The 13520-nt window shown below is 36.7% G+C and overlaps 1 protein-coding gene across 2 annotated transcripts in view; it reads left to right on the top strand.

The window, feature by feature from the left end:
• Window positions 1-13520, top strand: part of SPOCK3 (SPARC (osteonectin), cwcv and kazal like domains proteoglycan 3) — a 328026-nt gene that overhangs the window by 167748 nt on the left and 146758 nt on the right. For both annotated transcript variants that reach the window (XM_070415434.1, XM_070415435.1), the window contains exon 4: window positions 4844-4958. In XM_070415434.1, coding sequence (XP_070271535.1) covers window positions 4844-4958 — 115 coding nt within the window. The remainder of the gene's footprint in view (window positions 1-4843; window positions 4959-13520) is intronic.

Genomic DNA, 13520 nt, shown 5'->3' with positions numbered 1-13520 from the left:
ACTTATACACCTCTCTTTGAATAAAACAAGTCAGTTGAGGGAAGTGTCTGTTTCATGTAGGATATTTGGTGCCAAAAAATGTATGCTAAAATTGGATAATTCACTATGAGACCAGAATGTGAATTTGGAGATCATCTAGTCCAAATTCCTTATTTTATAGATGAAACTAATAGGCCACATAGAGATTATTAGCATGTACTACATTGGTCTTTGAAAAATCTGTGTCAATATTAGGAAGGTTAAGTTTCTGTTATATTAGTCAAGTATCTAATAAATCCTTTCTCTGGCATTGGCTGAGCTAAGGTAACTGGTTCATCATTAACTCCATTAAAATTAACCTACAACATGATTTAAGACTGCTTTAGCCTAGAATCATTAGGATTTAATGATTCTTCTAAAATCTAGGCTTCCTGTGGAAAAACACTGTTAAAATTTATGAGTTTGTGCAGATTAGGAGTTTCCATCTTCCCTGTTAAAGCTTATTTCAGTTCTTGTTTCTAATAATAATACCTATTTTTGCAACTTAGTGATGCCACTTTTCGCCTTTTCTTCAAGTCCACCTGCACTAAATATGAATACTAATGAAGGTTCCTCTGCTCCAGTGAGAATTCAACACTTTTCACTGTCCATGTTTATTTTCGTGACCTGCCATCTACACTGTGTCCTTACTTTTCAGTTTCCCTAACATTGGGACTTCTCTTCCAGAATTAGATATTTTCTTAGTGACATATAGGTATGTCATCCACATTCACATTCATCTCATATTGCTCACCTGCTGACTCAGGTACTTCCACCATTAGCAGCTAGATATGGCTAGGCACTTCCTATCTTACTGTGATCTGCAGTAAGTGAGGAATTCTGTATGAGATAACAAGTATTCTGGTGAAAGAATGAGGGAAAGCCTCTATCACAAATGCACCACAAAGGTTAAATTATAAGGCAATTGTTTGAAATTCAGAATAACTTTTTCTATAACAAAACAAACAAACAACAACAACACAACAACAAAACAGTATCAGGTCCCCAAGTAGTTCACTTCAATCAGAAAGATGTTGAAATATATGGATGAAGACAAGAAGATGGCCAAATGAATTTAAATGCAATAGCAGAACTCTTTCTAGGGGTAGTTTTACTGGATGCTTGAAACAATAATACAGAGTAGAATTGGAGCTGTTAATAATAATACAGAGTAGAATAGGAGCTGTTAATTTGAAAAAGATGGAAAGAGGAGGATAGTAACAGAGGGTGAGGATGAATTTATGTCAGGCTCTTTAAGATACAGAATTTATTCTAATCCATGGGCTTCAGCCAAGAGAAAGATGCTTCTGTTATTGTTGTGACTTCAAGAATAAAATCTGAGGCATCTGTATTTACAGTGTGTGATGTTTTATAGCTTTTAAGCTGCCAACAATGTGAGTTCTACTGAAAAATACAGATGGTTAAAACCACATGCACAGAAAGTGATCTTTTCCTTATTGCACACCCTGTGTTTGATTCTTCTGGTTTACTTTTACTCTATTTTCCATCTCCTGACAAGTACTGCTACTGCTCTGTGTTATCATTTATGGTGAATTTTATGCAAAATTTCATTAATTTTCATGTGATATATTTGTTCTGATGGTATCCTCTTTATATACCAATTTTTGAGATCTGTTTTCTCTTAAATTGATATAGTATAAGAGAAGTTATGGAACTTTTGTAAATTATTTAATGTAGTATGTATAGATAAAGAAAACTGGAAGAAGTAACTAAAAATAACTATTAATAGTTTGCACTCAAGAGTAACTAGATTAGGTTAACCATGATAGTTTTATATGTACTATAGTGTCTTATCTGAAAATAAAAAGTTATTTTCAGAATAATATATCCTAGTTAACTATATTGATGATGAGTGTATGACATGAATATAAGGTACAGTGGTAGGTGCAATGACATTGTTTAATTTTTAGGCAGAATGGTATAATTTTAATCATATTAAATGTTATTTAATAATTAAAAATTAAAATAGACTAAGAAGTAGAAATAGCTCAAAACATTTTAATGCATTCTAAGTTATTGAATTTTTATTTTATTTTGCACTGCTCTAAGATACAATAGTTCTATGAGATAGTTTTTAAATTAGTGACAGTTGAAGCTGTGATATTATAAGAGCATTTTAGCAATTTGTATTTGCATAGTTAATAAAGTATTTTCAATATTTTATAGAGAATAAAATTACTAATGTAGCTTATCTTAAATGTTAGAACTACTGAGAATTTAAAAGAATCTATAATTGATATAATAATTATTTGTAAAAAAAGTTAGGAAATTGAAATATTTGTGTTCCAAATAGATGTATTTTATATATTTATTTTTACCCTATAATATATATGTATATATATATATATATATATTATTTAACATTTTAAACAATATGTTAGTATTCTTTATTTTATATCTCATGCTTATGTGAAATCTCAAATAAGAATTTTTGAAGAAATATATACTTTGTATTTTCACAGAAGTAATATATATTTATATATAGTCTATATATGTATTTTATTGAATTCATTGGTCATCAAAGTATATTCACCGTACTTAGTGTAGTGAATAAGTGTGCTTTTTAAAGCTAAATTTGATTTGTACCTTGTATGTTAGTTCTGATTTACCCCAGGTTTAAGATCTAAAGAAGATTGACCAAAATCCACATTTCATGTCCAGTGAAAGCCCAGAGCTCCCACAAATCCTTCTTCATATTGCCAGTGCACATTTTTCTAGTCACCCCAGCTACATTTTTCTACGTGTTCTAGAACTTTCTTTTTAGTTTGCCATCTTTTATGTTTTTTTTTTCTCTCAGTTTGGACATGTACCCAAACTAGATGCTCAGTGTCATTTTCTTATTTGTTCCTACCCCCTCTCTGACTTTCTGCCCCTCCCCCCCAAATGACAAGAAACTGTCACTAACCATCACCCATAGTGATTACCAATAGCAGCATCTATATATATAAAAGGCTAATATGCAAAGTGTCTCCTCAGGAGATTGACCTGGAAACCAGGAGTTCAGTTGCTCACTATGACGTGCACTGACCACCAGGAGAGCAGTGTGAAATGAAGGAAGGCCCCGGCCAGCAGCCAGAAGACCCCTATCAGCCCTGATCACCGGCCATGCCTAGGGGTCCTACCCATGTACAAATTTCATACACCAGGCCTCTAGTTATTTATAATAACCTAAAGGAGTAAACAATCAAAATTCCCATCAATTAGTAAATGACTAAACAAAGTGTGGCATATTTTACAATAGAATGATGTTGTTCAGCAACATAAAAGAATAGAAGTGGTGATGCATGCTACAACATGGTTAGACCTTGAAAGAAAACATTGTTCCAAATAAAGGAAGGCAGTCACAGGAGATCACATTTTGTATGATTCCATTTATATGAAATGTGAAGAATAGGCAAATCTATAGAGACAGAAATTAGATTAGTGAGTACCTAGTATTGGTTATTGGGAGGGATTTGGGGGAAATGGGATGATAACTACAGGGTATGGGTATTTTTTGAGGTGTAAAAATGTTCTAAATTGATTATGATAATAGGCACAACTGAATATACTAAAAACCAATGAATTTTGAACATTACAAGAATGATTTGTATAGTATATGAATTATTTCTCAATAAGACTATTATTTAAAATATCACACAGTCTTTGTGTTGGCAACTACCAAGACAGAGGTTTTGTCTGGATAAATGGCAGTACAAATGTCAGGCACAAACAATTGAAAAATGCAACGTCTCAGTTCTTACTATGAGACACTCAGCCAGCGCCCTAAGTATAGCTGTAGACTTTTCTGGACATCCAAAATCTCATTAATGCCCCATAATATCTCCTTGGGTCTAACCCATTTTCTCTACCCACCTGAATCTAGATAAGAGAAGTATATATACACTGAGTGGCCAGATTATTATGACCACCTGACGTTTGTAGGCAAATTAGCTATGATTTCTTACTGAAGTTGCTAGAGGGCCAGATCATTATAAACATCTGAATAGCACAACATACCTAAGTATCATTGCTGATCAAGTTCATCCTATCATGTTGATGGCGTATCCCAATGGAGATGGCTTCTTCCAACAAGACAATGCACCATGCCATGGTGCTCGTATTGTGCAGGAGTGGTTTCAGGAACATGAGGGAGACTTTACCTTGCTTAGGTGGCCCCCACAATCACCAGATCTCAATCCAATTGAGCATTTGTGGGACGAAGTTAAAAGAGCCATCAGGCAGCTGGTTCCACAACCATCAAATCTCACAGAACTGGACAGTGCTATTCATCAGGCATGGTGTCAGATTCCTCGCATCACCTTTCAACATCTCGTGGAGTCAATGCCAAGAATAATCGCCGCAGTATTGAAGGCAAAAGGTGGCCCAGGGAAGTACTGATGGGTGGTCATAATAATCTGGCCGGTCATAATAATTTGGCCACTCAGTATAATTCTCAATTGACAGAAGTGTTACAGTAGCATACCCCAACTTTATTTCTCCACCTTTACTGCTTAGGAGGCAGTAGCAACTGGAAGAAGTTTTGGTGTTAAAGTTCCTGTTTGATTACACGTTGATCATAGGAGTATATGCATTTAACTTCTGAATAAAGTGGATGAGACTACAGTGCAACTATTCACTCTGAGTTATGTGGGTATAAGCAGAAGTATTGCCTAATAGAAGAGGAATGTGAAGACAATTTATAGCTAAATGCTATTTAAATTCCTGGATCAAATTGTGTTTGATGGGATTAGAGCCCCCCATTTTGCACAAACTCAATTTAATAATTTCTGTACAAATTTCTCCACCCACCCCCTCTCTCTAGCTTTAGATCCAGCTAAAGATCCATGCTTAAAGATGAAATGTAGTCGCCATAAAGTATGCATTGCTCAAGATTCTCAGACCGCAGTCTGCATTAGTCACCGGAGGCTTACACACAGGTAAACATTGTTAAATTAAATGCCACTGATTGAATGGTACTCCTTATATCATGAATAACTGCAGAGTGTAAATATTTGGCAATGTCTGCTGAGCGTTCATCCAGAGTTTTATTGAAAGAGCTTCAGAACCTTGGTTAATGCAATTTTGATTCACTTGGGTGAAACATTATCAGTCAGATTTACTAGGGATTATAGAATTTAGGCATATATTATAAATAAAGAGGACTTTGTGAAGATTGGATTAAAGTAGTATAGTTACCTGCTTATGCTTTTTCTAGTTTAAGGAACAAGTACAGTTTTTGTACCCTCTAAATATTGTTACTTATGCACACTCAAACATTCTATTTAAAAACAAGTTAAATGGAAAAAAGGATTGATGTTTATTTTAAAAAAATGTAAAAGTCACAAAATAAAGATATGACCTGGAACATTTATTTATGGAAGCACTCATACTGGTGGAGTCCTTGTCGTCTATTCCTTGAAGGCTGACACAGAATTGTAAGAGGAGAAGAAAGGGTTTTAAACATCTTTTATAATGATCACCACTGCTCCTGTAAGATAGACTCTATTTGGAGAAGAATCAGTAGTTTAGAAATAGCCTGTGAAGTCTGCTGCTGAGTTTAAGGATTGGCACTTGCCACAACCAAAAGTGAAATCATTAAATAACTGACTGAAGCAAGCAGGTGTATGCATTCCCTTTGTTACTTTGAAAGGAATTCTGCTCTGGCCAGGAGGCTCAGTTGGTTGGAGCATCACCCTGATGCACCAGGGTTGCAGATGTGATCCCTGGTTGGGGTGTGGAATCCTCTTTATGAGAGTTGCTCTTTTCTCTCATAGTGGGCCTAATTCGTGTTGTGCTTTTCATCAAATGAGCATGATGGGGCTTTCTCTGTCTGGGTATGTTGAGAGACTAATCAGATTTTAGTTTTAGTGCACTTACATCTAAATCCTATTATTCATATACACCAACAGACAGAGAGTAAGAACATTGGAGAATAAATATAAGTAGCATATCTAGAAAAGAGCAAATATTTGTTTCTTTGTTGTTCCTTATTAATCTAAGGCACATATAGGTAAAACCCTTTATTATATGCTGAACGGATTGTAAGTCTTTGTTCCATAAATTTCAAATCTATATTGGCAGATTTCAAATACCAAGGTAGGCTAATGCAAACAAGACAGAGGCTTGGGAATGAGTTCACCTGGAACAAAGAATCATGTCATGGCATATCAATAATGTACCTTCAGTTGAGAGGGAGAGGGAGCGAGAGAGGGCAGTTTGGACACATAAAGTGTAAAAGGCCTCCTAGAAATAGCATTTCTATAAAGTCAACATACTGTGAGAAGGCCCAGAAGGGTGATACAGAGTTATCAGTAGTATATCCCCACTCAGTCATGACCTCTTTGTTGGTTTTGCAAAGGGATAACAAAAACTTTGGGCCAGAATTGTATTTTCCTATTTATTTCCTTGGGGTTCCCAAAAGCTTCTGAATGTCTTGGAATCTCTATTAATTAATCACCAAACATTTAAAATATCAGTATGTGAAATGATGTATGGGGGAATGGGTGGCGAGTGGGTTTTTACTTGAAAAATCAATAGGAGGATGGTGTTGAAATGAATTCTGTATAATCCCTCACCTAAGTTGCAGAGATCTGGTCAATGATTTCATATAAAATCAAACACTGCTTTATCACCAGTTTGAGACTCAGGGACAGGTTTCCGTCTACCCACAGTTAACACCTTTGAATAGGCTCATCCGCCATTTCACCCCTGGCCTCCTGAATCCAAGTCAAAGAGCAAATGAAGACCTCACAGTTATCATCATGCCCTGGGCAGAGAGACACTCTCCTTTCTATAACTGCTGAACACTGAAGCCAGGAGAGGTTAATGTTCCTGACTCCAGATCACAAAGCTAGGAATGGCCAGAGCATTGATTCCTCTCTATATTTACTAACATCAAAGTCCATGCTTTTTACAACTGTGCCATCTCACTGCTTCTCTTATTTTTAAACAAAGACAGTAGGGACAAAAGGAAACTTTCTTCACAAGGTAAAGACCCTCAGAAACCAATAAAATGTTATCTTAGTATGAAGGAAAGCATCATAAATAGACAGCCACTGTCACCTTCCCCTTAGATGCACAGGTGGGCTGGGACCCTAGCAGAGAGAGTTATGCTTTACTAGTAAAGTAGAAGAACTTCAAAGGTTTTATGGAAACAGAATCTAGTGCGGTTCTATTTCTGATAGATCTATTGTCTGATAGACACTATTTTAAAACGTAGACCTAATATACATTAAATTCAATAAATAAATAACTAGTTTCCAAAGAATTGATATTAAGATTAATATTTGATATGCTTTATTTGCTTTGAGGATGTCAGTACCTAATGTTTCTACAACACTTAGGAAGGGAGAGTATTGCCAAGCAGTTTGATCAATGAAGAAAGCTATTAGAAATTATGTAAATCTTAAATTTGGGGGTTTGTGTGTATTGTGGGGATGGGGTACAGAAAGCAGAAAAAGGGATTACTTAGTAAATGTTGGGTATTGACATAGTTCAGATTAGAAATTCTACTTTTTTCATCTAAAGGAACAGCTTTTTTTTTCTTCCTTGGTCTCATAAAAGCTGAAAGAAGTGGAAGTAGCTATTTGCCTTTGCAGGGGCAATCCTGTTTTCCAATGAGGTCTTCCTAAGCCCACCCCTGACTCCTACCTGGATTTCACACCCATTTCTTCATTACCTTAGAGCCCTGAACTTCCCATCTGGTAACCCTCCCTTCATGGGTCATAAATGAATTGTATAACATCAATCTTCTTCAATTATCTGGAAATTTTATGAAGGTGGGGGTCTATGTCTTATTCACCACCTTATACTTAGAACCTGACAGGTGACTAGTATATATTTTCTTTGAAGAGTGTATTAAAATAGCTATTTGTATAACATTTAAAAATGAGTAATTTGATCAATTGAACTGGTCACTATAGATAACGTAAGTCTAAAAATTGTTTTCTGTTTGCCTTGTGCTTATTTGTTGAAGATGGTCTGAGAAGGGCATGAGTCAATCCACAAATACTAAAATGCACTCATCTAATGAGCCAATCATAAATTACTGCCATAAAAAAAATGGAAGAGGGGGATAGGAAAATATGAGGGAGAGGTGAGTCCATAACAACTGGTTGAAGAAACTGGTATACCCTTGCCTTAGATTTGTAAATAAGTGAAATATTTGCTAAATATATCCTTACTTCATATATTAAATAACAATACTGTCATGCTCTGCTTCATGATTGGAATACATTCTGTCAGGGCGTGCACTTACACAAACCTAGAAGGCACAGCCTCCTGTTATAATGAACGTGCTATGGTTTTATGGGACTGACAGCACAGTGAGTAGGTTTGTCTATGCCAGCAGCACCACTAAGGAGTCAGTGATTGCGGTGTAAACCCTGGCAGTTGCCCTTTCTTTTTGTAATGCAAGGGCCTGATTTAAGATTTGATTGTTGAGGCATTCACTTCAGAGAGGCATCTGTTTCAAAGATAGCACCCACTTCAGGGAAGGCTCTCTGCAATAAACACATGGCCAGCCACACGCCTACATTGAGAGCCAGGCCTCACATGCCCACTGAGGCTTCTTTGTCTCAGATCTTGGTTGATTTTGACAAATGGACAGCCAGGCTACTTTTCTTTCTCTCTTTCTGCACTTTAAATTCCCACTCTTATGTTTTAAATTAACCAGTAAAGTGTGAGCCCTAGAACCCTAGTCCCCCACCCCCATCCCCAGTAAAAGCAGAACCTCAGGCCTGTGCTCCCATGGTTATCACTGAAGGGCATCTTGCAATCCCAATAAGAACTGAAAGAATCAGTTCAGTTCTAAGGTTGGTTTGGAAAGGAGAATGTCTGTGGGAAGGTCACAGGGACCCAGGTGACTGTATCTGGGCATTTCTAACTGATAGCATTAATATGGGCAGACTGAGACTGCAAAAAACAGTAATGTGTTGCACTGGGACATTAGGATGACTATGAGGTGACTAGGTGAGCAGAACTTTTCAGCTCCATTATAATCTTAAGGGACCACCATTGTGTGTGAGGCATATTGTTGATTGAAATCTCACTATACGGTTCATGACTGTACTTGTCTGAAATCAAAGAAATAGCCTGATTAGGAGTCTCATTGTGTGTTTTACACTAGCTTTGACCACAATTAGCCATTAGAGAAGATTGGGTCAACTATCCAAACGTGTCATCTTCAAGGTCATAAATTTAGATATTTGTCTCTTGCTTTTTTGTGTGGGTTTTTTTTTTTTCTGTGAACAATTGGCCTCAAATAAGGATGATACCCATGTCTTTGTGCTGGATTTTCATCACCATTATCATCACCAGTTAAAACTAAATAGTTTTATGAACAATGAAAAAGACCTTAAATACAATACATTTTCCACAATGGTAACATAACTAATTATATGGTGTAATGTAATATATATATAATGGCTTGCCAGGCTTTGAAAATGACCCATTTTTTTCTTCCAGTTTTATTTTGTATTGGTTTCAGGTGTACAGTTTAGTGGTTAGACAACCATATACTTTGCAAAGCATTCCCCTCGATATTTCTAGTACCCCAACTGGCACTCTATATAGTCATTGCAATATTATTGAGCATATTTCCTATGCTTTACTTATATACCCATGACCATTTTCTAACTACCAATTTGTATTTCTCACTCCCTTCACTTTTTTCACCCAGCCTGTCAATCCCACTCCTCTCTGGCAGCCACCAATTCATTTGTTGTGTCTGTGAGTCTGTTTCAATTTTGTTTGTTCATTTATATTGTTCTTTAGATTCCATATAAGTGAAATTATATGGTATTTGTCTGTCTCAGATTGCCTTACTTCACTGGGTATAATACCTCTAGGTCCATCTATGCTGTCGCAAATAGTGAGATTTCATTGTTTTTTTATGGCCCAGTAGTATTCTGTTATATATATTACCACAGCATTTTTATCTACTCATCTATTGATGGATACTTGGCTTGCTTCTATAGCTTGACTATTATAGATAATGCTGCAATAAACATAAGGTTGCATATATTCTTTCAAATTAGTATTTTGAGTTTCTTAAATAAATCCCCAGAAGTGGAATCGCTGGGTCATAAAAGAGATCCATTTTTTAATATTTTAAGGAACCTCCATACTGCTTTCCTAATGACTGCACCAATCTATATACCCACCAACAATGTACAAGGGTCCCCTTTTCTCCACATGCATGTCAACACTTGTCATTTATTGATGATAGCCATTCTAACAGATGTGAGGTGATAGATATCTCATTGTGGTTTTAATTTGCATTTGTCTGATGATCAATGATGTTGAGCATTTTTTCATATGTATATTGGCCTTCTGTATGCCCTCTTTGGAGAAGTGTCTATTTAGGTATGACCCACTTTTTTATTGTTATCTTGGGGAAATTTTAATAGATGCTTATATAGCTGAGTGATTTTTGATTCATTGTTTTTGTGAATTGTGAGCAAGATGCCCCATGTTTTAAGCTCCCTTTGCTGTCCACGCAGCTGCAGATAATTAACACTATTTCTAGATCAGTGTTTTGAGCCCCAATCAATGCCGCTGATAGTAAAAACTGGTTTAGAATAATAAGACAGATTAAGGTTGAAGATGTTGTTGTAGGACAAAACTAGTCATGTTGATTCTGTTCCATTTACACCAGAGGTTGACAAAAAAAATCAATAAAGGAATGCTTTTGGCTTCCCAAGGAGGTTTATATAAAAGGATAATAGAACTAATTTAAAATGCTATTCATCAAAATTTATGTCAAAAGGTGAGTCCTACTACTCCTCTATTTGAACTAGGCACTTTTGAATCCATACTTTTTTAAAAAATATGTATTTTATTGATTTTTAGAGAGGAAGGGAGAGGGAGAGTTAGAAACATTAATGAAAGAAAAACATCAATTGGTTGCCTCCTGCATGTCTCCGACTGGGGATGGAGCCTGCAGCCTGGGCATGTGCCCTGATTCGAATCGGAGACCTCTCAGTGCATGGGACAAATGCTCATCCAACTGAGCCACACCAGCCAGGGCTAGAATCCATAATTTTAATGACCATATTCAAAAGAAGGTTAGGACTTCTTTATATAGTAATTAAATGAATGACTATAGTATTTATAGTTCCACTGCTACAATGTTGAAATATTTATTATGGGAAGATTTAATCATATGAACTGAGTTGTAGAGTCCCAAATATGTTTGTTTAACTGAATTGAACTTATAACTACTTTAAAATAATGTTCCTTATGCTTATCTAAGATTTCATCTCTATGTTATATGAATGCAGTAAAGTTGCCCATAGGGAGAATGAGTCCCACCATTTATTGTACATTTAATATGTGTAAAGCTCTACTAAGTGCCTTAAATTGATTTTGTTTTTACAACCCTAATGCTTTGTACTAAAGATTAGTATGTTCATTTTATAAAAAGAAATACTGAAGCTCAGAAATGTTGGGTATTCTGTCTGAGATTTATTATATAGAAAGATAATAGGTAGATAGATAGGGTAGATTTAAGATGTAAAATAATGTCTATCATTTTATATGTACATTCTTTTTATAACTATAAATGAATTTTAATCATGTTCTTAAGTACATAGCTCTCCATAACTCTCTTTTGGTTAGGCTATAGAGCAGGGGTCCTCAAACTTTTTAAACAGGGGGCCAGTTCACTGTCCCTCAGACCGTTGGAGGGCCGGACTATAGTTTAAAAAAAAAACTATGAACAAATCTCTATGCACACTGCACATATCTTATTTTGAAGTAAAAAAACAAAACGGGAACAAATACAATATTTGTATTTGCATGTGGCCCTCGGGCCGTAGTTTGAGGACCCCTGCTATAGAGGGTTTGGAACACTCTTTTAAATACTCTTTTTAAAAGAACAAGCTGAGACAATAGAGCAATATTGAACAGAAAGTACAGAAAATTTCCCACATAACCTCTGTACCAGCATGTGCATACCTTCCTCCATTATCAACACCCCAACCAGAGTGGTAATTTTAATATAGTTGTAAACCTACTTTCACACATCATTATCACTGAAAGTCCATCCTTTAATTGCTTTTTAATATTAATTGCATTAAAAGATGGGTCATAGTATTTTTGATAATGAATTAGTGTAACATTGATTCCTCTTTTTAAACATAGATAATAGCCAAACTTTATAGTGTTTCATTTATGTCTGGGTCTCTTTAAAAGTTTTGTATATGTTTATTTGTGTGTATATGTGTATGTATACATACATTTGCATATATAAAACATACCCATGCACATATATATATATTTATACGTATAAGTAATTTTATCTGACAGCAATGATATGAGGAAAAGTGAGTTACATTTATTGCACACATTTACAATAATAAAAGTTGAGACACAGAATTTGCATGATTTGCTCAGGTGGTAGACTTGGACATTGAGCCTGATCATAGAGATTCCACAATTTGTTCTTTTGATTATAATGCATTAATGTCTTTTTTTAAAAAATATATTTTTATTGACTTTTAGAGAGAGAGGAAGGGAGAAGGGAAAAGAGAGATAAATGTCCATGTGAGAGTAAAACATCGATTGGCTGCCTCTTGCACACTCCCTATCAGGGATCAAACCCACAACCCCGGCATGTGCTCTGACTGTGAACTGAACTGTCAAGTGCATGGGAAGATGCCCAATCAAATGAGCCACACCAGCCTGGGCTATGTGTTCATGACTTTTAAAACATATTAACACTTATAAAGCATCTACACTAATAAAAGAGAAACATGCAAATTAACTGCCACTCCACCACTCCACTACACCCACAAGCCACACCCACCAGCCAATCAGGAGCGAGTATGCAAATTAACCCAACAAAGATGGCGGCGGTCATGGAGCTGGAGTGAGCAGGAGGTTTGGGTTGCCCCCAGCAATGGAGAAAGCCAAGCTTCCTGCCTGCCCTGGCCGGCCCTGGGCTCCACTCAAGGCTACAAAGTTTCAATTATAGAAGATAAATATATCCCAGATTACTGCTTCCAGCCTGACCTCTGCTCAAGGAGGCACTGAAAAAAAAAAAAGGAGAGGCTGGAAGCTTGGGTTGCCGGAGGGTGTGGCCAGCCTGAAAATGGCCATCAGCTCCTTACCCAAGCTGGCTAGGCACCCCTACAGGACCCCCCACACCCTGAAGTATCTGTGGGCAGCCTGAAAATGGCCCTCAGCCCCTCACCCAGGCTGGCCAGGCACCCCAGCGGGACCCCTACCCTGATCCAGGACACCCTTCAGGGAAATCCAGCCGTCCCCCATGCATTCACCAGGCCTCTATCCTATATAATATTAGGGTAATATGCAAATTGATCCTAATAGCAGAACGACTGGGAATGACTGGTCATTATGACACACACTGACCACCAGGGGGCAGGCGCTCAATGCAGGAGCTGCCCCCTGGTGGTCAGTGCGCTCCCACAGGGAGCTGATGGCTGCCAGCACAGTGGTGGTGGCAGGAGCCTCTCCTGCCTCCTCAGCAGCGCTAA

This window comes from Myotis yumanensis, unplaced genomic scaffold, assembly GCF_028538775.1.
Source record: "Myotis yumanensis isolate MYYU_CA2020_CCGP unplaced genomic scaffold, mMyoYum1.0.hap1 SCAF_5, whole genome shotgun sequence".
NCBI classification, from domain to species: domain Eukaryota; kingdom Metazoa; phylum Chordata; class Mammalia; order Chiroptera; family Vespertilionidae; genus Myotis; species Myotis yumanensis.
The sequence above is the reverse complement of the archived record's forward strand: the minus strand, read 5'-3'. Positions and strand labels throughout refer to the sequence as shown.